Genomic DNA, 24,446 nt, shown 5'->3' with positions numbered 1-24,446 from the left:
CAGAGCTCAATGTGTGCCTGTTTTAAACAAAATGTGTAGGCACACCAGTTATCTTAATTCAGAAACTTATAAATGACAATACAGGGAAATGTGACTTTTGGAAGCAAATGTAACCTGAGGGCTTAAAGTTAACCAAGAAGTGCAATTGTTGTTGTGTTTGAGAGAGAGAGTGAAAGAATCCCACTGTCATGCTAAGCTTCATTGTGGTCATAATTTTCCCAGTTATGATGTAGACACCAGGTGATTCATACCTGAAAACCTGTGTAATTTATAGCCAGAAGCACCAGCCTAAATCGATTTCTAACCCCAGTTGTACCACGAATTTATTGGAAGATTATGGGAAAGTTGCTTAATTCCCATTTGTTGGTTTCCTATTCTTAAAAAAAAAAAGCCACATTAATATGTTTCTTATTATTGTCATTCCTTCATAGTTAATGATTGTGCTTTGTGTCTCTGTGAGGCATTGCAACTTCCCCAGGGAAGACTGTTCTGATGAATAGTGTTTGTAAAGTACTTGGAAATCCTTGGATTAAAAACTAACCGTATCGGAGTAAAAGTATTTGTATTAACATGCCATCTGGGAGAACCATATGTTATCTATTAAGAGGGTGTGTGTGATATTGAAAATAGCTCTCTGGCGCATTTCCTCGTGCTATTTTTATACCAGGGTATGCCATGGAAAGCTTTGGCATGCCAGGGTCATACCTGCGTTGTGGAAATGCGGTCAAGTTCAGTCCTTTAGCAGGTATTTGTTGATTTCTTATTGCACACCCGGCACTCTCCTTATCGTCATACAAAATATGTGGAAGGGACAGTTGCGTGCTGTAGTCTCATGGGCTTCCTTGCTTTGAACATGTGCCACATTGAGGTCTCCCTTAACATCACATATGCTTTAAAAAGTAACAGGCTTAATTATCTCCTCTTCCCTCTATGGGCACAAATGTGCTGTTTGGGAACACTCTCAGAGAGAGAGAGAGGACCAAGATGGTGGTCTTCTCTGTCCTGCAATTGAGACCAGCCATGGGTCTTACACATGCTCTGTGAATGGGGCTTGGTGGTAGTCCTACTTCAGTTCACTTCTAGCAGAACTAGCCCTGGGGGCCAGGAGAGCGCTGCTCAGTGTTTCCCAAAACGGGCTATATGCCCCACCCCCTTCCAAGCCATTAGCCTGGTTAACTATCTTGTAACAAGTTCCATCCAAATGCCACTTCCACGGGCCTGGGGAAGGGATTCCTTCTCTAAGGTAACTTCTCCAGTGAGGAGACAAATGGCACAAGGTGTAATGTAACGAGCTCCCTGGCTCTGTGTCTGGGCCACCTTCCTTGGAACATTCTGCCCACACGATGTATGAACCTCATATTTCACAAGTAACCTGGTGATCTTGGAATTAGCAAATTATTTTTCCCTTTTTCCCTGACTAATTTGTGAACTAGCCATGCAAGGCCAGGTAAGGGATGAACATAGTTCATTAATTCACAAATATTTATTGAGAATCTGCTGGGGGTTCATTTGAGGTTCTTAGGACATCAGGCAACGAAGCAAATCCTTGCCTTGCTGGAGCTGACACTCAATTAGGGACAGATATGCATAAGCAATGAACATTACACCTACCTAAGTTACATATCAGAGGATGGTAGATGATTGAAAGAGACAAAAATAAAATATAGATCAGGATGAGGCTGGAGTGGGTGGAGGTGGGGAGACATTACAATTTTAAGTGGGGCGTTCAGCATGGATTGAAAAGGGGATGTTTGAGCAAAGACTTGAAGGACCTAGGGGAAAGCACTCCAGGGAGCAGGGCAGGCAGCACAAAGACCTGAGGACAAGGCATCCTTGTGAGCTGTTCCTCCAGCATGGAGACCACTGGGAGGAGATTAGAAAGAAGTCAGGACAGGGGAACGACTGGATCCCCCGCCCAGGGCATCTCGCTGCCTCTGATCATTTTGGGGCATGTGAGCGGAGCATGTATGTTCTGATTTACATTTTAAAGAAGACTGCCTGACTTCTTGGTTGAGAATAAGAACCACTGCCCCAACCCCAGGAGAAGGGGACTGGAGGCTGGACCAGGGTGGTGGTGAAGGCAGACGCACTCTGACTACTGATGCTCCCTACATGTCGCCATGTATGATTTTAGGAACCATTCTTTGTGATCAAAGAGACGTGACCTTTTCAAACTAGTCTACAATTTCATGAGGTTCAAGCAGAGGCTCAGATAGACACCATAACTTTCCCACATCGAGAACTCAAATATGGTTTGAACAACAAAAATTATTGCTTAGGGGAGATGAAGCTTCCTTCTTAATTCCTTGATAAGTGTCCATGGAGCCCCTAATGGACTGCAGGCCCAGTGCAGTGTGCTGAGGACACCGCAGGAATGCGGGGACATCTTTCTCAGCAGAGGGCTTATAATTTAGCTCTCCAGGGTCAGAAGACGCCACAGGGATCTGCAAGGCAAGAGAGACCTCGGGCTTGGGCATAGTCTGAAATTTAAGACTGAGCTCTGCCTCTCATTGTGGGGCTTCAGGGAAGTTATCTGACCTGCCAAAACCTTGAAATCTTCATCTGTGAAAATGTAGATAAAAGTCTGACTCAGTAGGACCATCGAGGAATGAATGGTAATGGGGACAAGGTGCTAAGGGTGTATGTACCTGGTGCCTGGGAGGCACCTCGGAAGCAGCAGCGGCCGCTCCTGGCAGAGGGTGGCTGCCCAGCTGTTCATGTCTTTTATCTGCACTGGAAGACACACATAAGTCTCTTCATTAATGAGGCAGCCAACTCAAGAACTTTCTTTTCTAAGATAAATCTACTAAGATAGATGAATCGGCTGATGACACGTACAGAACAAAATGTTTAAATGTTTGGGACTGACCTTCCCTTCTTTTATTTTTCCCTTTCTTCCTTCCTAAAACTGTTAAGCAGGGCTGAGCAAAGTAGGCATTCCCAATGAAGGGGGAGTGGTGAAGTGGCAACCTGCCCCCCACCACAGAGCACAGGCAAGGTGAAGAGAGCGTCTCAGTCACAGACTGAGGGAGACCACAGGTTTAACAGCTCCACGCAGTGTGCGAGCCTGGATTGCTATGAAAGTTGTTCTTAGTAAACTGGCAGAACTTGACTGTGGTCTGTGGCTTATATGGCAGGAATGTCATCAGTGCTAATCTCCTGGTCTTGATGGTTGCATTGCGGTCATGGGGGGGGGGGAGTCTTTGCAGAAAATACATACTGAAGTATCCAGGGCTGACTGGGTTGTTCAGGGAGTGATTATACACCCAGCTTGCTCTCAGATGGTTCAGGGGGGAGAAGTTTTTTGCACTCATAACTTTCCACTGTTTAAAATTATTTCAAAATAAAAATATCTTTAGTAGTAAAAAAGTTTAGAGTTGTAGCTCTGCATTCATCTGGCTTGAGTCTTAGAAGAGCTAGTTCCTCAGTGTTCTTAGTGTTCTACATTCATTTCTATGAGATGAGAGCTTAAGTCTTCAGCTATTCTTACATTAGGTATCATCTTCCCGTATCGTGTATACTGACCCTTATTTTCACTCTCTTACCCAGCTGGCAAATGTTATTTACATTTCCAGAGAGGCACTAGCGAGCTCTGGTACCGGCTGACTGGGCTGAAACCCTCTGGGTATCACTTCTAGCTGTGGGATCGCAGGCAAATTACTTAACATCTCTGCGTCTTAGTTTCTCCATCCATGAAATGTGGATAATAATAATATGTACCTCATTGGGTTGTTATGAGAATTAAATTTGATAATCTATGCAGAGCACTTAGATACTGAGCAAAACATAGTCAGTATTCAATAAATGTTAGCTAACATTAACTAGTATTACCCTACTGCACAGATAGCCCCATTAAATGAACCATAAGCATCATTGATGGCAGTACATACTCTTAAAAAGCATTCCTTTTATAAGTTAAATTAATTTTTTGAGTGTATGTCTTCTAGAGAGCTTGGGAATATATAAGAGGAGAATATAGCTGGGTGGCAAGAAACAGAATTAAAGACTGTATTTCTTATAAATAAAAGAGTGCTGAGTTAAAAAAAAATAACTTTGAGTCTTCCTGACCTGGAAAAAGTAATATGCCATTTGTATCAATCAGCTATTGTCACAATAATACCGTGTAACAAATCACCCCATAATGCAGAGCCTTGGAACGAAAAGGTTTATTCTCATGCTCACAGGCTTACAAGCAGACTGTGGTTCAGCGGATGTAGGCTGGGCTCAGCAAGACAGTTTTGTTTTAAGCTGTGAGTTGCCTGGGCTTGGCTCAAGGCTGTGACTTGGGTCAAGTCTGCTCCAGGTATCTCTCATCTTTTTTAAACCAGCAGCTGCAGAGACATCTTTGGTCTCTGCAAATGTCAGAAGTGCAAGCACCAAGTCCACTTATGCAACATGTTCAAGCTCTTTGCTCCTATTGTGTTCACAACATTTCATTGGCCAAAGCACATCACTTGGTCAAGTCCAACATCAATGGAAGAACACTGAGATATATAAGCCATTACAGGGAACTGAAGAATTGGGACCAATAACCAAACCACTGTATTTGAATTGCCTGTGCTTTGTCCATGTCCAGAAGTCTTGGTCCTTTATAAGAAAAGCTAATAGTACACCAGCAGCCAATACATGGCAGGTGGTTTCCCAGGGAGCAAGGATGGATTTGCCTGATTTTCCTCCCCTTTCTCTCTCATTCCCATGCATAGCTCACAAAGGAATGAAAATTTCAGGATAGCCGAAATTTATAGCCATGACATTGAGGTTTTGGCCTTATATAAAACTCTTCCATGTAGATTTAAACATGGACTGAATCTTCACCATCGTCCAATCAATGGAGCATCCCTTCCACTTACAGAAAGTCACTTTATTATTTTTTTAATTTTCTGTTTTTATTTTTATTTTTATTTCTGTAAAACTCTGGAAATATCCTTGCGTATAGTATGAGCTCAATAAATATAGGTTAAAAAAAAAAAGATGGAGGGCAGGGTCCTAATATTGGAGAAACAAAAATGATTCAACCATTGGAATTCTCCCAGATCACTGTACTTTTTGCCATAGGAAGGTAGTATTATGTGACAGTCAGCATGAATGATACGGAAATTTATTATCTGAAGTAAATATGGGCTCCTGTAGGTATATTAACTGAGAGAATTTAGCTTCTGTGTGACACTTTTTAAGCTCACAAAATAACCAGGCACTTCCCTGTATTTCTTCACATTTATTGTAAGCCTTTTAAATCCCTTCTAAAAACCACAAGTTTACATTCCCCGCTCTACTTAACTTTTTATCGTTTCTGTGCTTCCTGTGAAGATAGCTAGACAAAAAAGGCTGATAAAAAGAAAGACTGTCCTTATCAAATACTTACAGGTAACTACATCACGGGATTTTTGTCTTTCCCACCAGAGGAAGCCCACTATTTCACCAAGAACACACCCATTTGCGGGGGGAGGGGATGGCTCTGTGGTAGAGTGCCTGCCTAGCATGCGGAAGTTCCTGGGTTCAATCCGCAGTACCTCCACTTAAAAAATAAATAAATAAATAAACCTAATTACCTTCTTCTCTAAGAAATTAAAGAAGAGGAACTCACCCATTTGAGGCATTTTAAACAGATGAATAAGTTATTAAGCCAGACAAACTATCCTTCTAAAAGAGTGAAATGAATGCTAATCTAATTGCTGGAGAATGCATAAGCTGGGCTTTCAAAGCAAGACTTCTACACTGGTTCCCCCTGCTGGATTCGAGGATGCACTGTCTTTGGAAATTGATGAAGGCAATATACCTGAACCTTTTCATTTGAGGGCCTGTTACTCAAATGGCAAATCCAGCATTCTTCTGGGATGCATTTACTCCGTGATAAACATGCCAAGCGTTTCTTGAATGTGCTTCCCAAGGGCAGAAATACTGCAAGGAGAACACAGCACAACCAAGATTCAAAGTGGGAGAGAGACCGTGCCACTCGAGTATTAGGGACCAGGATGGCAGGCACGTGGGTTAAGGGCAAAAACTCGGCAGCAGTAGATCAGGTAAAGAGCCTGACTGGTGGTTATTATTGTAAAGCTGCATTTGGTCTGATCATGAATTTCCTTTTCATGTATTTAGAACGGCTGGAACCAATTCCTCCCCTTCCTGGGACTTCATTGTTCTTTCTCTTTCCCTTCTTACCTTCCCCTCTTCACAAGAAAGCTTTTTACCCCGACTCTGTAGGAGATATGGTAACTAAACTAATTTTAAAAGCAGCCTGTCACTGAAGACTTCAAGCCTACTGTGAAATTTGTGTTAAAAGGTCTGTCTATGGGAGGGACAGGAAAGCCGGCAGATTTTTCCTGCTTGGGTCTGAATGCATTTGGTAGGAGGAGGAGGGAAGTACTGACTTATGTTTTTGACACGTGCTCCTGCACCAACTTGGCTTGTTAAGGGAGCAGGAGCTGTAATGATGGCTATTTGCTGCCGACGGCCAAAGCCAGTACCTTCACATCCTCTGCGAGCCTGAGCAGAGAAAGTGCCAGACTGTCATGTGGTCCTTCCTTGTCAATACGCCACTGAGAACTTTGGATTTAGGGAGCTGCTGAGCCACTCCAGATTGTTATATTAAAAGGTATTCTGTGTCCCCCATGACACATGGCACAGAGGTGGGCAAAGGGAACTGGATACACATACTTACATGTTGGCTCGTTATAGCATCCCTCCCAGTCCGGGTACCACTGTTGCTGACTGATGACTGATTGATTTTTGCCTTTCTATTATAAGCTTTTTCTTTCATTCAGGTGAATTCTAAATGTTTCCCCGTCTGCACCTCCCTTCAGTAGGTTGTTTTTCAGAGCTTCGTGGTGGAAGGTGTCCCCGTTTTCCCTATTGCTTCTGAGGTCTCTGTTTCAGCCGCACTGGCTGCATCCTCCTCTGGGGAGGTTTCCCCAGCCTCTCGCCTCTGGATTAAGAGCTGGTAGTGGTAGCAGACGGCGGGTCAGAGCACTCAAGCACAACAAGGTTAAGTGGTCTGAGCTGGTCTGAGAGTCAGGACTTTGCAAAGGGCTCAGCCGGGGTGGGAACGGTATAGCTCAGTGGTAGAGCGCATGCTCAGCACCCAGAAGGTCCTGGGTTCAATCCCCCGTACCTCCTCCAAGTGGAAGTCAATGAAGAAACTAATCACCTCCCCCTCAGAAGACAAGCAACACAAGCAAAGGGTCCAGCCGGGTGATTCTTCTGCTCCTTGTGGCCTTGGCTGAGGTCGTCAGTTGGCTGGGGCTGGGCTGGCAGCGGGGCCGGGTTGGAAGGTGCCAGAAGGCTTCAGCCACATGCCTGGTCCTCTGTGCTTCTCCCTCCATGGGCCTCTCTCCGTTTGGGAGGCTAGTCTGAGTGTCTCTCTAGCATGGTGGCTGGCTTCCCAGAGGGAAAAAAAGTGGAAGCTGCCGGTCCTCTGAGGCCTTGGCTTGGAAGGCCCAGAACATCACTTCCACATTTCACTGGTCTAAACAAGTCACAGAACCAGGCTGAATTTAAGGAACAGGGAAATAGATTCTCCTTCTTGAGAAATAAAAGATCTCTGGCCATCTTTAACCCATAATAATATATGCCAGTAACTGCTGCTTCTCTGTTTTCTGTACTTTACTGCGTGTTTTATATTTTGTTCCTGTGTCTTTATATAAATGTATGATTTAAAAAAATTTCTTTCCAAACAAAAAGAGGTTTGGAAACCTTGCCAGCAATGAGTTATAAAAGTATGCCTTTATTTGCCTTTGAAAAGTTTATTTTTTTCCTACATATAAATCCTCAGATGTATATTATACATTTAAAGCCAAAGGAAAATTTTAGCTAGTTTCTAGTATATAGCCACCATTGCATCTGCCCTGTTATTTATTTTTCAAGGAGTTATGGACTGTGGCATAAACTTGACCAGCATCATCTGTTTAAGGCAAACTATTTCCTAGCATAGGTATGCTAGACTGTCCTGTATATAATGTAAGCAAATGTGTAAAAAAATAAGTAAAAATTGTAAAAAGAAAATTCAATAAAAATAGATTTTTTTTGCAACCTATGTCACACAGGAAGACAAAGGGCTGAGGAAGGTAATCAACCAAGCTTCCTTACACTGTGCATCTTGCTTGAGTCGAGGGAAAGCAGGTTGGGGGTAAAATCTGTATTGCATTTTGGGAAATGCTATGTAAGAGAGAGCTGTTCCGAGAACTGCTGAGTGAATTTTGTTTACTGCAGTTCAACATCCCACCAGGCAAATCACATGAGAAGGGGCGAGGATAAATGCACCTATTTACGTAGGTGATTTGTCTGTTTCATGCCTCTGATTCTTCTCTCAGCCTTGCTTTATGGGGAGTCATGCTACATTGGTTGCAATTAATTTCAGTGCTGCATATTAGCCATAAAGAGATATTTCACACATTGACTTGATGTATTTTTTTTTTCCCTCTGTGGTTTTCTTGAAAGATGAGAACGGTCCAGAGGAAAAGCAAAGCATGGACGAGATGGAAGGGCAGAGCCAAGAAGCAGGTGGGCTCAGATTTCTTTTGAGGGGTCTCCTAGGCCTCATCCACAGAGGTGAACAGTGGCTTTACTTGGTGCTCTGTTCTGAAAAATGTGTGTGCCTTTTCACCAGGTTAAGGTCCGTGTTCATTCAGGTCTCCCTCAGGAAGGCACCGACTCCGTTCATGACGAGTGTCAGGGCCTCAGTCAGTGGGTACCCTCTCTTGTCTAATCACCAGGTCCACTTTCTCCCCCATGATGGCAGTTTGCTTAGAGATGCCCTACGCTGGAGGGGCAGAGCTTGGAAGTAACAAGTCAGAGGTGGCTGGCTTAGGGCAGGTTAAATCCAGCAGATTTAGTCTGGGAGGAAAAGTGAAATAGAAAAAAAAACATGTAAAGGAAATATATCAGAGGCTTTCCTTCCACTACGAATGGAGTGTCCTGTACTGTTTTGCTTTAAATTTTGAAGATCTGTGCTCCTGGTCATTTCTGTGTATGTTGTAGATGATGATGAATGTGACCGGGCCTGACTGCCTCACACACAGAGCTCAGTGAGACCCGATGCCTTCCTGACGCCACCTCTGCCCACTGGGGAACAGGGGGGACAACGGAATACTTAGAGATCCTCTACTGTGGATTATAAATGGAACATTTTTTAATAAAATAGCACTTAAGGAAAGAGATTGTCATCGCCTTAGATTTATCTCCTCTTCCCCCTCCTTTTTGTAGTCAGGCAAGCTCTCCTTTAAAAAAATGATTCTCACAGTTTTGCAGTTATCAAGACAACCAACAAAATAAAAATATCCCTCTTCCATGTATTTTCCAAGCCACTCTCCCAGTTCTAATGAGCCACCTGGATGGGGCATTTTTAAAAATTGTGGGCTCTGCTAACGTACCAGGCACGTCCTAGGCCGTGCGCTGAACTGTTGGAAATAAACCAGGTAGTGTGATAGGTTTTCGCTGAAAACTTCCTACATTAACCTTGGAGCTTTTGCTGGAGAACTGAATGCTTTTATTATTAACTTGGAAGATGGAATTGAAGAAGGCCGATCAGAGAAGGCATTGAAGCAAGGCAGCGAGGACCTTGTGTACCTGCCACTGGGTCAGCTGGTCCCCTTTGCTGAAATGTAGTCCTGGCAGTGGAATGAATTTCTGACACAGCAAACTGTTGTTTCCCACACCTTTCCCCCACCCCAGCTCCCAACCACCACATCATTCTACCCCTGGAAGATGAGACTTATGTGAAAAGCTGTCACTGTCTTTCACTGTTTGGGGCTGATAAATATTAGTCAACTAACTGCTGACGGCTGAGGCCATTCTCCGAATATTGTGGTTTCACAGATTTTATTCACTCACTGCTCTGTCCCAAGCTGTCTTTGTCAACCTATATTTCTCCCACCCCTGTTTGTACACACACACACACACACAGAGGTATACACATACATACACGCACACACATCTGCCTGTGTTTTATTTATTCATATCTTTTCCTTTAATCAGTTGAGCACAGGCAGCTTCTTTTTGGATTTGGGATCACCCTGCCTGCTAGGAGAGGGTGGTAGACTGCAAGCCCTCTTCTCCACCTCTCGGACAGACAGCGTCATCGCCACAATAGGGCAGCCTCTCAGTGCAAAGAAGATTCCTAAGTGCACCCCTGATGGGCTCCTCTTGCCCCTCCAAGTGGGCCTGCTGGCGCACAGTCCAATGGCAGGATTCATCTCTGATCTTGGCCGGTGTCAACATACAGTGTGTGTCCGCTCTGCCTCCCTGACCCAAGTGCGGAGAAATCCAAGATGCAGTTCTGGTCATTAGCGTCCTTTTGACCTGCTGTTATTCTCCCCCTCCCAAAAAAAAAAAAAAAAAAACTTTTTCTTTTTCATTTAGTAGAATCCCAGCTTCAACTTCAATTACACAACTCTGCAGGCCTTTCTCCCATGTCATGAAAAAAACACAGTCTCAAACCAGCATAATCCAACTGTTCTGACTGCTGGATCAGATTAGTTCAAAGTTGTAGATCATATTCCTCAAACTGCAATTTGACAAACACGTACCAGGGGCTTGCTCTGACCCAGCCACTTTTCCGGGCACAGAAGTAGAACAGCGAAAAATAAAGGCCTTGCTTCCTTGAAGCTTCTATCCTGGGGGAGGTGCTCCAAAAGTAAACAGTAAAAAAACTGTAAGATAGTGATGAATGCCTTGTGGGAAAATGAGGCAAAGTGGAAGGTGTACTGAGAAGGCCCCAGGCCACTGGGGAGGACTTCCTGAGGGAGCAGTAATTACAGTGAAGTCTCAGTGATGAAATGGCTGAGGAGCATTCCAGATGCAAGGACCAGATAATGCAGATACCTCAAGGCCAGGTTTTGCGGGTCAGGTCAGGTCATTGGGGAAAGAACTTCAGAGCGGCTGGAGCCTGGTGGATTAGGGAGAACGTGGTGCCAGTTTTGGGAAGAGACCATAGTACCAAGTTATGTCCAACTGTGTAAGATTTGACTTTATTAGAACTACAAAGAGAAGACAGTGGACAGCTTTAAGTAATGGAGTGGCACAATCTGTTTTAACAAGCTCACCTCGCCTGCAAATGAAAATGGGTCCAAAGAGACAAAGTGAGACCAGTCAGAAGACTAGAGCAGGAAAGAAATGACAGCAGTTTCTGGAAACAGAGATAAAATAGATTGTTGTGTTTTGTCCCAGAGGCAGAGATCACAGGATGTACTGATGGACTGGATAGGGGCTACAGGGGAAAGAGAAAGCCAGGCTAAATCCTAGGTTTTTAGCATCAGTAACTACACAAATGATGGTGCCACTTACTGATATATGAACGACTGGCTACGAAGCCCAGTTTTTACTGAGAGTTAGTGGTTCAGTTTTGGCCACGGTAAATTTGAGAGGACTCTTAGCCTGTGGGATGTCAAGAAGCCAGTTAGATCCATGAGTCTGGATTTCTAGGGAGGGGTGTGGATCAGAGATGGCAGGTTTGGGACACACTGGCGTATAAATACTACTTAAAACCCTGTGACCAGCCGAGATTCACCAGAGAGAGCATGTAACTCAAGAGGACAATGAGGCAGGGACACCGTGGCACCTGGACACCATGGCAAGAGGGGAGAAGAAGCCGCCACGGCAAGAGGGGAGAAGAAGCCGCCACGGCAAGAGGGGAGAAGAAGCTGCCACGGCAAGAGGGGAGAAGAAGCCGCCACGGCAAGGAAGTGTTTCAGGAAGAGCAGGGTCAACTCTGCGAAACGCCACTGGGAAGCCAAGTACGATAAGAAGAGAGAAATCACCACTGGACGTGGCCAAGTGAGGTCAATGGCACCTTCGACAAAAGAATTCTTCCAGGAGGACCCAAGCCAGTTGGAGCTGTGAGATGAGGTGGTCTAGAACAGAAGCATAGACTGCTCTTTTAGGGAGTTTTGCTGTGACGGGAAGCAGAGAAATGCAAAGACGTGACATCCAGGCAAGGTTGACAGTTTGCAGTTTGCTCATTTTTTTAAATAGGGGTTTGTCACCTATTAACAGCAAGTGATTCACCTCCAAGAATCCCCCACTAAAAGCTGTATTCTCTGTTCTGATAGAGACATGACCTGAAAGTAACGGTCATATGCATTATGAACAGAGGATATGCAAGGAAATTGGATTTGCCTTTAATGTGTGTTAGTTGTCATCTTCGGTTCCATTACCTTGTTATTGCATGAAAAACTATATATATTTCTTTTCCATTTGTCAAGTATTAGCCATTTCTAATGATTTTGATAATCCTTCCAGTCTGAAATTTACTATTTTAATGTTGGTAAGTGAGTCATTATCCTGGAAGCCAAATGTGAGTGCAGTCCGTGTGGTACTGATAATGCTGAGAAGGAAGACCCACTCTGATGAGATTATTGCTGCTGGGGTGGGACAGGGAGGGACCTCAAGTTCCTTGGTCCCCACCTGGTGCTTGGCTGACATGAAATCACCAGATGGGTTTTGGTGCTTTCCTACAAATGGTCCCCTTCTCTGCACTGATAGCCATTGGATGCGCTCCCTGGAGCCTGACAACCAGGCTTAATGGGACAGAAGTGCTGTGCTGGGAAAAACCAAGCTTTAAACACAGACACATGAAAGCACTTTGTAGAAACTTGCAAGGATATGCTTTTTTTCACAATCTTTTACTAAGAAAAGTAATGTACCAGCCTTCTAAAGGTGGAAATGAAGCAAAATACCAAAATCTAGTAGTACCAGTGACCAGTATCCTTCACCAAAAAATAGTTTGTAGTTCACTGGGCTCTTTCTTAACTGAAGGTTTTTGTTCCATTACTCATAGAGAAGAGTCACAAACCCTAACTCCTTCAAAGCCCATTCAGTGCATTAGAGCCGGAGACAGGCTCACACTTCCTTCAGTGGAGCAGGAGGCGTGATGGGCAGGGAAGCTCCACCCGACAGTATTGACTCTGAGGCGGTGTTTCTCTTTCTTCTTTGTAGACGATGCCAGCACTGCTCCTGTGCCCAGCCCTTCTTCAGAAGAGGCAGCTGAAGTCTGCAAAGATGAAGGTATGAGGCCACTTACTACATCTAAAAATCACAAACTCTTAGAGAACCATTTGGGTTTTGTTTGTACGGGTAAATGAAGCAGTGAGCAAATCTATCTAACTCTCTTCAAGCATCTCTATTTCCAACACAAATATCCAACCCACTCTGTTTTATTCCATACCGGCCCTTTTTACAGTGTGTACGTCCATTTATATCTGCCCCTCTGAAAAGTGACTGTTCGTAAAACAATAGAATGACTGGAGGAATGATGTTTAAAGAAGATGTTTATCTGAAACACTGGACTTAGGCTGTTTACATCTACTCCTCATGAAGGAGTTCATTTGAGAACCACCTACCAGAAAGCTGCATTATGTAGACATAATAAGAAAGAAGAAATGTTTGAAAGGCATCCTTGAAAATAAATCTTTGACAAGAGCATCATTCCTCATTTTATGGACAGTTCCTTTGGAAAATGTTGCTACCCAAGTGTCTTCAGAAGATACTTCTTCTGAAAATTTGATGGAGAAACAGTGGGAACATTCATGTGCAGATAACAGAGTTTTTAAAATATGTATTATCTAAAGGGAAATAAAATAGTCATTTCTCTTTTTTTTTCATTTTTTAAAATTTTTATTTTTTTTTAGTTGAAGTATAGTCAGCTTACAATGTTGTGTCCATTTCTGGTGTACAGCATAATGTCTCAGTCATACATACACATACATATATTCTTTTTCACATTAAAACAGTCATTTCTTTCCTTTCCCTCCTAATTAACTATCCCCCCATTCACAAAAAAAAAAAAAACAGTATTATTTTATATCAGTCACTGATCACTCCTAAAAACCCTTCTGTGAATGGTAGACTCTATTACTATATTTGTACAAATTGGCATCTGGTAAACCATGTGATCTACTTGGAGCTTTTAGATAAATATGCTGAAAGCATTGTTCAGTCTGGAGTGATATGCAACTATATCTGTACTTGACATTGATACTGGCTACTCCTAGAAAACACTGGCTACTCCAGTGTTTAGAAAATCAAAACGGTCTTAAAAATAATACTTAGCTGCATGCATCATTCCTTCCATGTCATGTTGCCTGGGAAATGGCTTTTCTAAAGAGGGGTCCAGGGGCCAAGGGGAGGGGCGGGGCTCGGTCGTTGCTAAGACTGTGAGCTCCTGGGGCCACATGGTGGAGGCTTAAACCCTGTCTCTGCCCCTGGAAATCTATGTAACCATTGACAAGTAACCCAAGTCCTTAACAAGGAATTAACAAGTAATGGCAAGTAATTAACTTCTTTGCGTTTCAGTTTCTCCTCTAGAATGGGGACAAGAACCGTGTTGACTTCACAGAATACAATAATACATGTCAGTTGCTCAAAATGTGCACCTGGCGCATGTGCAGACTGGGCTCCCATAGAGATGAGGGAGCTGGCATTACTAGGCAGAGCTCGTGGAATCAATACCTGTGAAAGGAAAGAGAAAAAAGCAGAACTGGGTAAAGGAAGAAAGAGAACTGCAAGGCATTCTCAACAGAAGCCACAGCTAGTCTGAGGATGGCATGGCCACTCTAAGATGTCCAACTGGGATGAGAGTCAGGCTGTTAAAACCTTTCATTGATAAGTCACCTGTCACGTGGCCTCGGATGAAGCAACCCTCTCCTGTCGGGGTAATCCTGGTAGCCTGATGTGGATAAGGGTTTCCTGCGCCGGAGAGAGATAAGTTCTTCATTCCTGAAGGGGGAGCCGGGTGGCCCAACACAGCAGCCACCATACTGTTGTTTGGATGGCCTTTTTCTTGTTCGTTATCACTTTCTAAATGAATCCCTTAGCACCTCCTTTCATACTACTCAGCTCTGTGTTCTGACATCCCTGTTTTTAAAACAATTTGGAATATCTAAAAATGTAAATAAACCATGTTAGATCACATAGGTTCTGATAATAAACTCTAGGTCATCTTAGAGAGAGAAATAAACCTGACCAGGTCAGAATGTGGTGTTCAACCTAAGCAGATAATTTTTAGACATCCCAACCATTTAGCTTGTGAAAAAAAATTTAAGTGTCATAAAGTGGAACTGCGGAGTTTAGGAAACAAGAGAAATAATCTAATTTAAGTGCTTCAAGCTGAGATTTTTCCTGTGGAGTTGTTTGGTTTAGAAATATCACACCTTTATAGAAGCACACTGTTTGTGATGTTTCTTGATGCTTTTAGGATCTCACACCATTAATTGCTCATGCCAGGATCAATTTCTCAGAACCCTTTTAGGTTTTTTTTTTTTTTGCATAAAATTTGTAATGGTGGTAACTCCAACAAGATCTGTCACATATCACAAATGCAATTCCCTAATAAGACTAAATGTGAAGTTTTAAGAATTTTTACTGAAATAAATTGTTAATATCCATTAACCTCTGGATCTTACGAAAAGAATTTTGAAGTCCACATTAATAGGCAATCCAGTGTCCATTAAAAATAGGATATACAGGTTATGATTTTTGCCTTTTCCTTCTGAAACAGCATGCCTACAGAAGACCACTGTTTTTAACTGATTATCAGTCCAAAGCTTAGACCAAATGTCTCCTGCTTACAGAACTGCCATCTTGACTGATAGACACATAGCTTAGAATGAAAAAGAAATGAATTTTCCATTGAAATCCTCCAAGATTGAGGTCGTGATGAGGTTAAAAGGCATTCATATGTGTTGAGGATTCATTTCAAGCATCCACCATTATTAGTTTCATGAGGAAATATATCTCCTTGGTGACATCTGGGCTATTTATGAGCTCTGCAGCTCTAAGACTGCTTATAAAAACGTTTATTACACTCTCCAGTTTAAGTGGCAGAACATTTTTGCTGACCAAAGCTCCTCCAGGAGCCCTTGCTCTCTTGTCTTTGTTTCTAAGCTTTGATCCTGACCCAGGATCATTTTCAGAAAAAAGGAAAAGACCCCAGTCCTTGTCTTACCCAAAAGACGAGATTACAGATGGGAGACTGAGTGCATTGTGCAGGGAAAGATTTTCAAGAATTCCTTTAGGAAAAGAAAAGTACGCCTCCAAGAGCGGGAGGCAGGCTGACCTAAGGGAGGAAAAGCAATGGTCTTCGTTTTGCCCTTTCTCTCATACCCTCGCTTAAAGTTGGTCTTTTGATTGATTGATGGCTCTTGCCCCTGGAATGCCTAGTCATGTTTGTCTCCTTTGCATGTCCTTACCCACGGTGTACACAGAAAAACCCATGGGGGGCCTAAACTGCAATGTTAAGTATGTTACAATGAGCACTGGGTCATGTTCAGTTAAGGTTTTTTTGCTACCGTGCAGTTGCGACTGTCAGGTTCTAACCAGTATCTTGCTGGCACTCATTTAGAAGAAGTAAAGTCCCTGTATGCTGGAGGCAGGCATAATGTCATCTTCAGGACCATCCTCCCTCTCCTCTACCTGTCTGCCCAGTGCCCCCACTTATCTAACTACCTAACATTATCACCAATATTATGGCCTTTAAAAACAAAATTATTCTTTCCAATATACTTCCCAAAGGTTTTGAGACTCTCCAGTTATTTTCTGCTTTTGCTCATTGGTTGGCTGTTTTCATATTTGTTATAATTTTAGTTTCCACCAGAAACTAGTTTCCTCTAGAGTGCAAGGACTGAAAACAAGCAAACAAACAAACAAACAAAAAATAAGTTGGCTTTTTTGTCACTTGTCTAAAGTCAGCTGGTTTGGGAGAAAAGATTTTTTAAAAATTAAAGCACATATGTGAAAGTTGGAGAATTTCAAGAGGAAGTGTCTTTGGGGGTGTCTTCTATGCCAGTGATTTTGTTCAAATGTTCTAGACATATTTCCCCCTGGGTACCGAGAATGGATGCTTATTGCCCATTTCCTCCACGTAACTGCGAACAGTGCAAGCTGCTAACAGAAGGAGGTACCACTGATCAGCTTATGGATCATGAGCTAGATTGTGAGCTGCAGACTGAGGACACCTGTTCCCAATGACTCATCACAGCCCTCAGGGTGGGCAGGAGTTGAGTTGGGAGAATGAGATGTGAGGAGGAGGAACACTTATGAATAATTCATCTACACAGGGGGTGCCTGCCAGGGATGTGGCAGCCAGGACTGAATTGAAATGAACTCCAGCGTAAAGCTGGCCTGAGCAAGTATCTGTAGGTTGACAGGAGCCCTGAGGTCATTTATAAAATAGGATGTGCACTGTCTCGTGAGAGATTTCTGTCTCTCCTGGTACAAATATTCCAATCATTGACTTAATGGTTTACACATTAAACCCTTAAAAACAAACTCAGGAGTACAAATGTTCAAGCTATTTAAGTTAGCAAATAGGCACTCAGATGAAGGGCAGTGGAAACACTGGAGTAAAATTTGCATTAGGAATATCAAGTACTCTGGTCGAAACTGCTGCAAAGTTATTATTATCATTATTACTCAAGATGAAGTCAATCTGCTAAATTCAAGGAGAAGCCTCTCTTCTATTGTCTTAACACTCTTCATAGCTCATCCTCACTCACGGCCAAGACCATGCATCTCACTGGGGAAAACAGTGCTGTTTAAACATATCCTGATTCTCCTGTCTTATTATTTAATCAGTACCTACTTTGAATTTGAACGTCAACTAGACCAAATCACATGCTCATTAATATTCAAACCACGATCAGCTCGCACTCAGGTGCACGCGCTCTCGAGCCCCTGCTCCCTTGGAGCTCTGGTCAGTCACGTCAATGCCATCCGGTATTCCTGAAGTGGGGTGTCACTTGGCAAAGGATATCTTAACCCTTCATCTAGTTTCAAACCTGCTAGAGATCAAAGTTTCTGTAGGTTAGTGGGAAAGCTAGAGCAAGAGTCAGGCTTGCCAAAGAGAACAGGATGGGGTTACGTATGAGGAAGCGGATTCAGGAGTGTGCGAGAAATGAGGGTCAGTGTTCCCAGCCCCCTGTCGCTGTAAGCTTGGGCAGGTGGTGTTGGCTCCAAATGATTCTGACCATCGTTTCCATCCCTTGCCTGAATTGCTGGAGAGAAATGAAACATCGGGCCACTGGTGGAATCCCTCGCAGGCTTCTCATCTGATTTTCCCTAGTCCTTTCCCCATTCTTGACACCCACAGTCCCCAAACTGAGGGTGCGTCCTCCCCATCACCCACCTCAGAGGGTCAGAGCTGAGCCCAGTCCGAGATCTGCATGGATGGGGTGTCCAATACACTGTGACATTCCTGGGTTATCACTCTGGGAATGTAAGGGTCTGGAGTGTGGAGTGAGAGCCCTCTGGTAGTTCAGGGAAGGGGAAAGAACGAAGATAAACGGAGTGTCTCCTGTACACAGTGCTTTGCATTTCTGTGCAATCTATTTTTCATTTCACAGAAAGGTAACCTGAGACTCAGGAAGGAGAGAGAGAAAGGTGGGGGTGGTGGAGGTTGGGGAGAGAAGTACTTTATTAATGTTGACTCTCCTAGCTAATACTTACATGAACTTACATAATCCTCAAAAATGGTAGTATTTTATTTTATTTTAATGTAACAGTTATTTATTTTTCTGCTTGTAAAAACAATACATATTTATTGTAAAGTATTTTAAATGCAAAAAATATAAAAGGTAAAAGCATATAACCATTTCCCTTTAAATATTACACAGTAAAAAAAAGTCTTCGGTCTTTTCAGTTAACAGTATACCTTGAATATTTTCCCATGTTTTTGAAAATTTCTCAAAGGCATGCTTTTTATTAGAAGCATAATATTTCATCATATGGTTGTTCCACAATTTACACAGCCAGTGTCCTAATGTCAGATGATTTAGTTATCTGCAGTTTTCTCTCTATTATAAATAATAAGGAAATACAGTATATACGTTTTACATAAATCAGGGTGTGCATCTATGATCAGTTCCTCAGGATAAAATCTTGATTCTTCCTTTGTTGATTTACTAGTGAAAAGATTAAGATATTTTTATTGCTTACATTTATTTTCTTATTTTAAAAATAATGTGTGTTAATTATAGAAAAAAATAAGCAAAAGAAGAAATGAAAAAAATCACTCACAATCTCAATCTCCAGAAGTGAACACATGTAATATGGCAGCATATCAGCTTCCAGTCTTTTTCTGGGCAGTCACTTTTTCTGGGAGTTTTCTCAGGGCATTCTGCAACATATACCATCTTGAAGTTGTCTTTAAGACAATATATTAACAGGGTGTGAAATTCTTTCCATATCTTTTGGTAGTCTAATATCATTTAATTATATATTCCAATGAACAAATGTCCATAATTTACTTACCCAGTCTTCATTTTGAGTTGTTTCTGGTTCCAGTTTTAAATTCTATATTGGCCAGGAACATCCTTCTAACTTTTTCAATGTTCATGATCATCCCTGTAAGAAAATCCCAATAAATGAAAAAATGCATACAAATCTTTGTTTTTTTCTACAATGAATAGAGTTTATTCCTTTTTTTGATTATTTAAATAATTATGTTCATTGTAGGAAATTCAAATAATTAAAGAAAGCCTACAGAATAGAATGAAAACACATGTGCAATTGCACTCACTAAGATAAGTACCATTTACATTTTGGGGATCACTCCTTCACGCATCACTTTCTGAAAACACACACCCACACAAAATTTTATATAAATCCATCATATAATGTATGATTGTTATGTCATTTCCCTTTTTATCTTGTTTGCTGACTTCCTACCCCCAGTTACTCAGAGAGTGAAATACACTGAATACAAGATCTCTCTAGTCTCTGCTCTCAACTTCCAGAGTCCAGATTCCATCTCTCCTCTGACCTGTGTGGCCTTAGGCAAATGACTTAGTGTCTATGCACCTCAGTTTCCTCATATGTAAAATGGGAACTTTAGTAATACTTCCATCATGAGATACTGAACATTAAAACAAGTCAATCCCTTTAAACATGACAAGGAGTGCTTGAGACACAGTAGGAGGCATAAAAATTTTAGCCATTGTTAAATATATGTTTATTTTATAAAAACTGTATCATATTTTACACACTTTTCTGAATCTTGTTTTGTTACAGACAACAAAATTTTGTGGCAATCCCTCCAAGTCAGTTTGTGTGGATAATTAATCCATTTTAAAGCTCATCTGGTATCCCACAGCTTGGACGCACTATAATTTATTCAGCTATTATCCTGTGATGAGTAAGCTCTTTCTTCCCACTTTATTGCCATACAAACAATACTGCAAGAGATGTTCTTGTCCGTGTATCTTTAGGTGCAGTGCTTTTATTTGCTTGGGGAAGATTCCAGACGCGTGAGTTCTGCTGTGAGGAGTATGTGTTTTTCATAGACATTGCCAAACTGCTTTCCCAAAAGGCTGTAACTATTCGTATTTCCATCAACAATCATTATTTTTGTTCTTTCTCATTTTTGCCAGTTCAATGGGTATAAAGTAATGTCTCATTACTTTTAAAAGGTCAGTATTATTATCCCAATTTTGCAGGTAATTGAGGCCAGAAAGCTTGAGCAACTGGTCCAGTGACCCAAAAGGTAGAATCAGAATTTGAAAACCAAGTCTGCCGGAACCTAAAATCCAGGCTTTGTCCATCCCACCATACTGCTTCCCAAATCATGCTTTTGGAGGAAGGGATATTCCTTGCCCGAGGAGGAGGTGGTGGGGTGCGTAGCATGTGGTGAGAGGGCAGCATAGGAAAGCTCAGACCCAAGCCAGGTGAGCAGGGCAGTGAGACTGAGGCAACAGAAGCAACCAGCCTACTTGGTCGACATCATAGCTTTCACCGTAACCTGCAGTGAAAGTCCTACCATGAAATGAGCACACAGGAGCCTCTAGCTGCAAACCCCACCAGATATAAAGCCCAAACTCCTTTCTGTGTGGTCTGGTTCCATACTTCCTCATGCCCCACGGGCACCCTGCTCTTAAGCCCAACTCACTTGCTGTCATTTCCCAAACACAGCTGGCCTTGGCGTTCTGCCATCACACTGTCACACCTGTTTATCCAAGCCTCACTTCCATCATCTTGCCTTTGCATCAGTCTTTTACTTTGTTGTTTCCTTCCTCTCTTGCTCTTTCCTTCCCTCCATCCATTCCTTCCTTCCATCAGATTGTCTGAGCCAACATCTCAGGGACAGGAATTATACTAGATCACATTGGATGGTGAGGAGGATGCACATTTTCACCTTTCCTGATCCCTCCCGTCCTTATTACATTTCATCCCATAAAATAGTGAACTGTCTTTTCTACTGTTTCTTGTAAATTTGTGGTAAAACTTCAAAATTTATCCTGTGCCTTGTATCAATGTTAGTTATATACGTGACACATCTAACTCACTAGAGTGTAAATATCTTAAAATCGGGTACCAAATCTCATTCATTTTCATGGCTCAAGACCATCACCGTGACTTGTGCTTTGTAGGGCCGCAGTATCGGGTATAGAACCCATCATACAAAATGGGCACTTATAACTCTCCTAATATCATGGCCACTGCCCCCAAATACATATTACTATCCTTAAAGCTCATATTAGAGGAAATTCCATTTCAGAATTCTCCTGTTTCAGAAGTGAGTTTTCCCCAAAATTTTATGCTGCAAAAATACAAATGTAAATTCAAACCAGAGACTTCCCCTATGTATTCACTTTCAGATGTGGATATTCTTGCCCTGTATGAGAACAAAATAAACTTCTCAGTGGTGAATGTATAGAGATTATTCACTATGGCCAAGGCTAGTTAATTGTACTTAATTTATGATGAGGCTTTTCAAATGCTTTGATTAAATATATTTCAAACTGGATTAAATAGGTGCAAGTAGATGAAATCATTCATCTACTTTTTAGTATTAAAATTATATTTATCTATCATATAGTATTGTCTAAAATATACATATATTTGCACATATACAAATATACATACATGTAGTTTAAAATACATGTAGCAAGTGGAAGGCAAGTAACAGTTGCTATCCAATTATGCTTCCATGTATTTTTTCCCTTACAAATTAAGTGTGACTGTAATTATATATTTGTAAGGGTCAGTTCAGTTATATGATCTCTTGGGCATATTTTTAAAGATCTGGTGAGTGAGGCTTGGAAACCAAATCATCCCAGACTAGTTTATGGGAATTAACTGAGTGGGACGGTACCTTTTGTCCAACACAGTTTTGGATCTAGCTGTAGGTCCTCCTAGGTCTGAACTAAGACAAGCATCCCTGTAATCTGTTTTCAGAGTCGCCGGCCTAGTGTTTAAGCTCTTGGGGTGAGTCACGCAGCCTTCATGAGCCTCAGTTTATTTTGGATTCACATCACCACTGTTGTGTGGCCTTAGATAACTTTCTTAGGTAAGCATGTTTGCATCCACAAAGCAACGCACACACACGCACACCCAGCATGAATCTGCAAGACAAGATCTCTCCCAGCTTGATCGATGGTTTATGGTGTTTTCTGCGATACTAGGAAATTCATAAAGATCTATGTCTTTCAAAAGGCGTGTTTCAAAAGCCATTAAACTGCCTCAGTTAACCTAAACCATCCATAAATGTTGTCTGTGCCAACCACATTCTGAGGCAGGATGATTACTAAATATTCACTCAGTAATTCTGTCCTAACCATGTAATGAGACAAACATTTCTGTTGGCGTCTTCTTGCAACAGGCACTAGATTTCCCTGAATCTTTCTTTTCAGTTACAGGAAAATAAGCAACCATCTTTTCTCATCCTGCAGTTTCCTGCTTCCTGTAGTTTCCTGTTTCCTGCTTCCTCGGCCTTCCTTCCTACTGGAAGTCCTGGTGTAGACCAGTCTAGAGAACTTGGAACTGCAGCTCCGTATTTATTACCTGACACTGATGTGTACCAGGGTCAGCAGGAGGGGCGGGAAAAGTTCAGTTACCTTCCACACACACATTCTCCTCCTCTTGACAACATTCTGTTGTCAGAGCCCCTCCCACATTCCTCCCCAGTGCTTCCCCCAGGCTGAGCTAACAGCGCACAGCAGCCTCTGCTCCCACTTTACTCCCTCAACAGAGTCTCCCGAGCCCACAAGCATCAATCCTCCCATCTCCACTGCTTCTTTCCCCTCCCCCTCATTAATGGCCCCCCCTCTCTGAACCATACTTCCTCCTCAACAGTCTCCCTTTTTTATCAAGTAAAAAGAAACCAGAAACTCACTTATGGTTCATATGGTGGCCACATGCCCTGCACTTTTAAGTACAGTTCTAACTACAGAGAATCTATCTTCTTATCAGTTCACATAATATGATTTCTGGAAGGAAAAAAAATAAATAACTTCCTCCTGAGCATAAACTGTCACCTCATGGGAAATTAGATTTGAGCGCCATCATCGCAAGTATGTTGTTAGTTTTTCAGGAGAGAAAAAAAAATGGAGGTGGAATTAAAAAAATAATAATATATTACTCTCCTGTACCCTCAAAATATCTTTGCTATCATGTTATATCATCTATGTGAATTTCTTCCTTTATTTTGAAAATCCTTTCAGTGGTAATAAAGAAATTATGTGTCCAAAGAGTTTTATGCCCTGATCCTAATTGATTGGGTTTTTATAATAATGACAATCCAAAAAATGTTTCATAGTGCCCAAGTATAATCTCACTTCATTCTTTCAGTGACTCTTTGAGATAGAACATGAAATTTGGTAATACAAGCTGCTGTAACAAAAATGTCAGATTTATCCAAGAGAAATTTATTTTCTCATTTACATAAAATCCACATTGAGAGACTGTGTTTCATACATGCAGGACTCAAGCCGATGGAGGCATGTGAGCTTCAGCATGTGGTTCCCACGGCTGTCTTGAGTCTTAACAGTCAGCAAATGAGGAGAGAAAGGGTTGTACTGGAGGTTTTTATGACCAGGGCTGAAATTGACACACATCATTTCTACTCACTCTCCATTTGGCCAGAACTCAGTCACATGGCACCAGCTAACTGCAAGAGAGGTTCCCTTAAGTCCTGCAAGTTCCTCCTCCTTGTGTGACAAAGATAAAGGAAACAGATTTGTTGAAGAGCTACCCTATATCTTCCAAAGATGGACTGTATTATTATTATCACTATAATTTCCCTAATTTTACAGATGAAGCAACCAAGATTCAGGTTGGATAATGTGCCCAGGACCATATAAATACTGAGGGCTAAAGATAGACTTGAACTTGATACTTTTTTAAAAAAACAAAAAAATAAAAATTACCCACTTATGTGTTTTTCCTCCTTACACCATGAGTCTGCTCTGTATTAAGACACACACACACACACACACACACATCTTTATGGGATGTCAGCTAATCCCATAGGGTAAAAACAAGTGGTAACTTGATTTTTCACATTTCTGTTTAGAAGGACAATTACATGTTGTAAGTTGTCTGCTGTATTTTGAAGTCAGTAGTGCCTAGTACTAAATGATGATATGTTTAGATTTTTGCATGCTGCGTTTTATAGCAGACTCATTCTATGTTTATAATGTTTTTATTCTTTATATCTTTCCTATTTCAGAGTCATATTTGAAGTG

At 41.9% G+C, this 24,446-nt stretch overlaps 1 protein-coding gene across 3 annotated transcripts in view; it reads left to right on the top strand.

Moving 5' to 3' along the window:
• The window catches only part of MACROD2 (mono-ADP ribosylhydrolase 2), a 1,866,240-nt gene that overhangs the window by 1,749,654 nt on the left and 92,140 nt on the right, over window positions 1-24,446 (top strand). For 2 of the 3 annotated variants that reach the window (XM_032461805.1, XM_032461804.1), the window contains exons 12-13: window positions 8,434-8,496; window positions 12,928-12,996. In XM_032461805.1, the coding sequence (XP_032317696.1) occupies window positions 8,434-8,496; window positions 12,928-12,996 (132 nt within the window). The remainder of the gene's footprint in view (window positions 1-8,433; window positions 8,497-12,927; window positions 12,997-24,446) is intronic. The other variant, XM_032461806.1, reaches the window with a different exon arrangement.

Source organism: Camelus ferus, chromosome 19 (assembly GCF_009834535.1).
Source record: "Camelus ferus isolate YT-003-E chromosome 19, BCGSAC_Cfer_1.0, whole genome shotgun sequence".
In the NCBI taxonomy this organism is placed as follows: domain Eukaryota; kingdom Metazoa; phylum Chordata; class Mammalia; order Artiodactyla; family Camelidae; genus Camelus; species Camelus ferus.
This window is presented reverse-complemented; position numbering and strand designations above follow the sequence as displayed.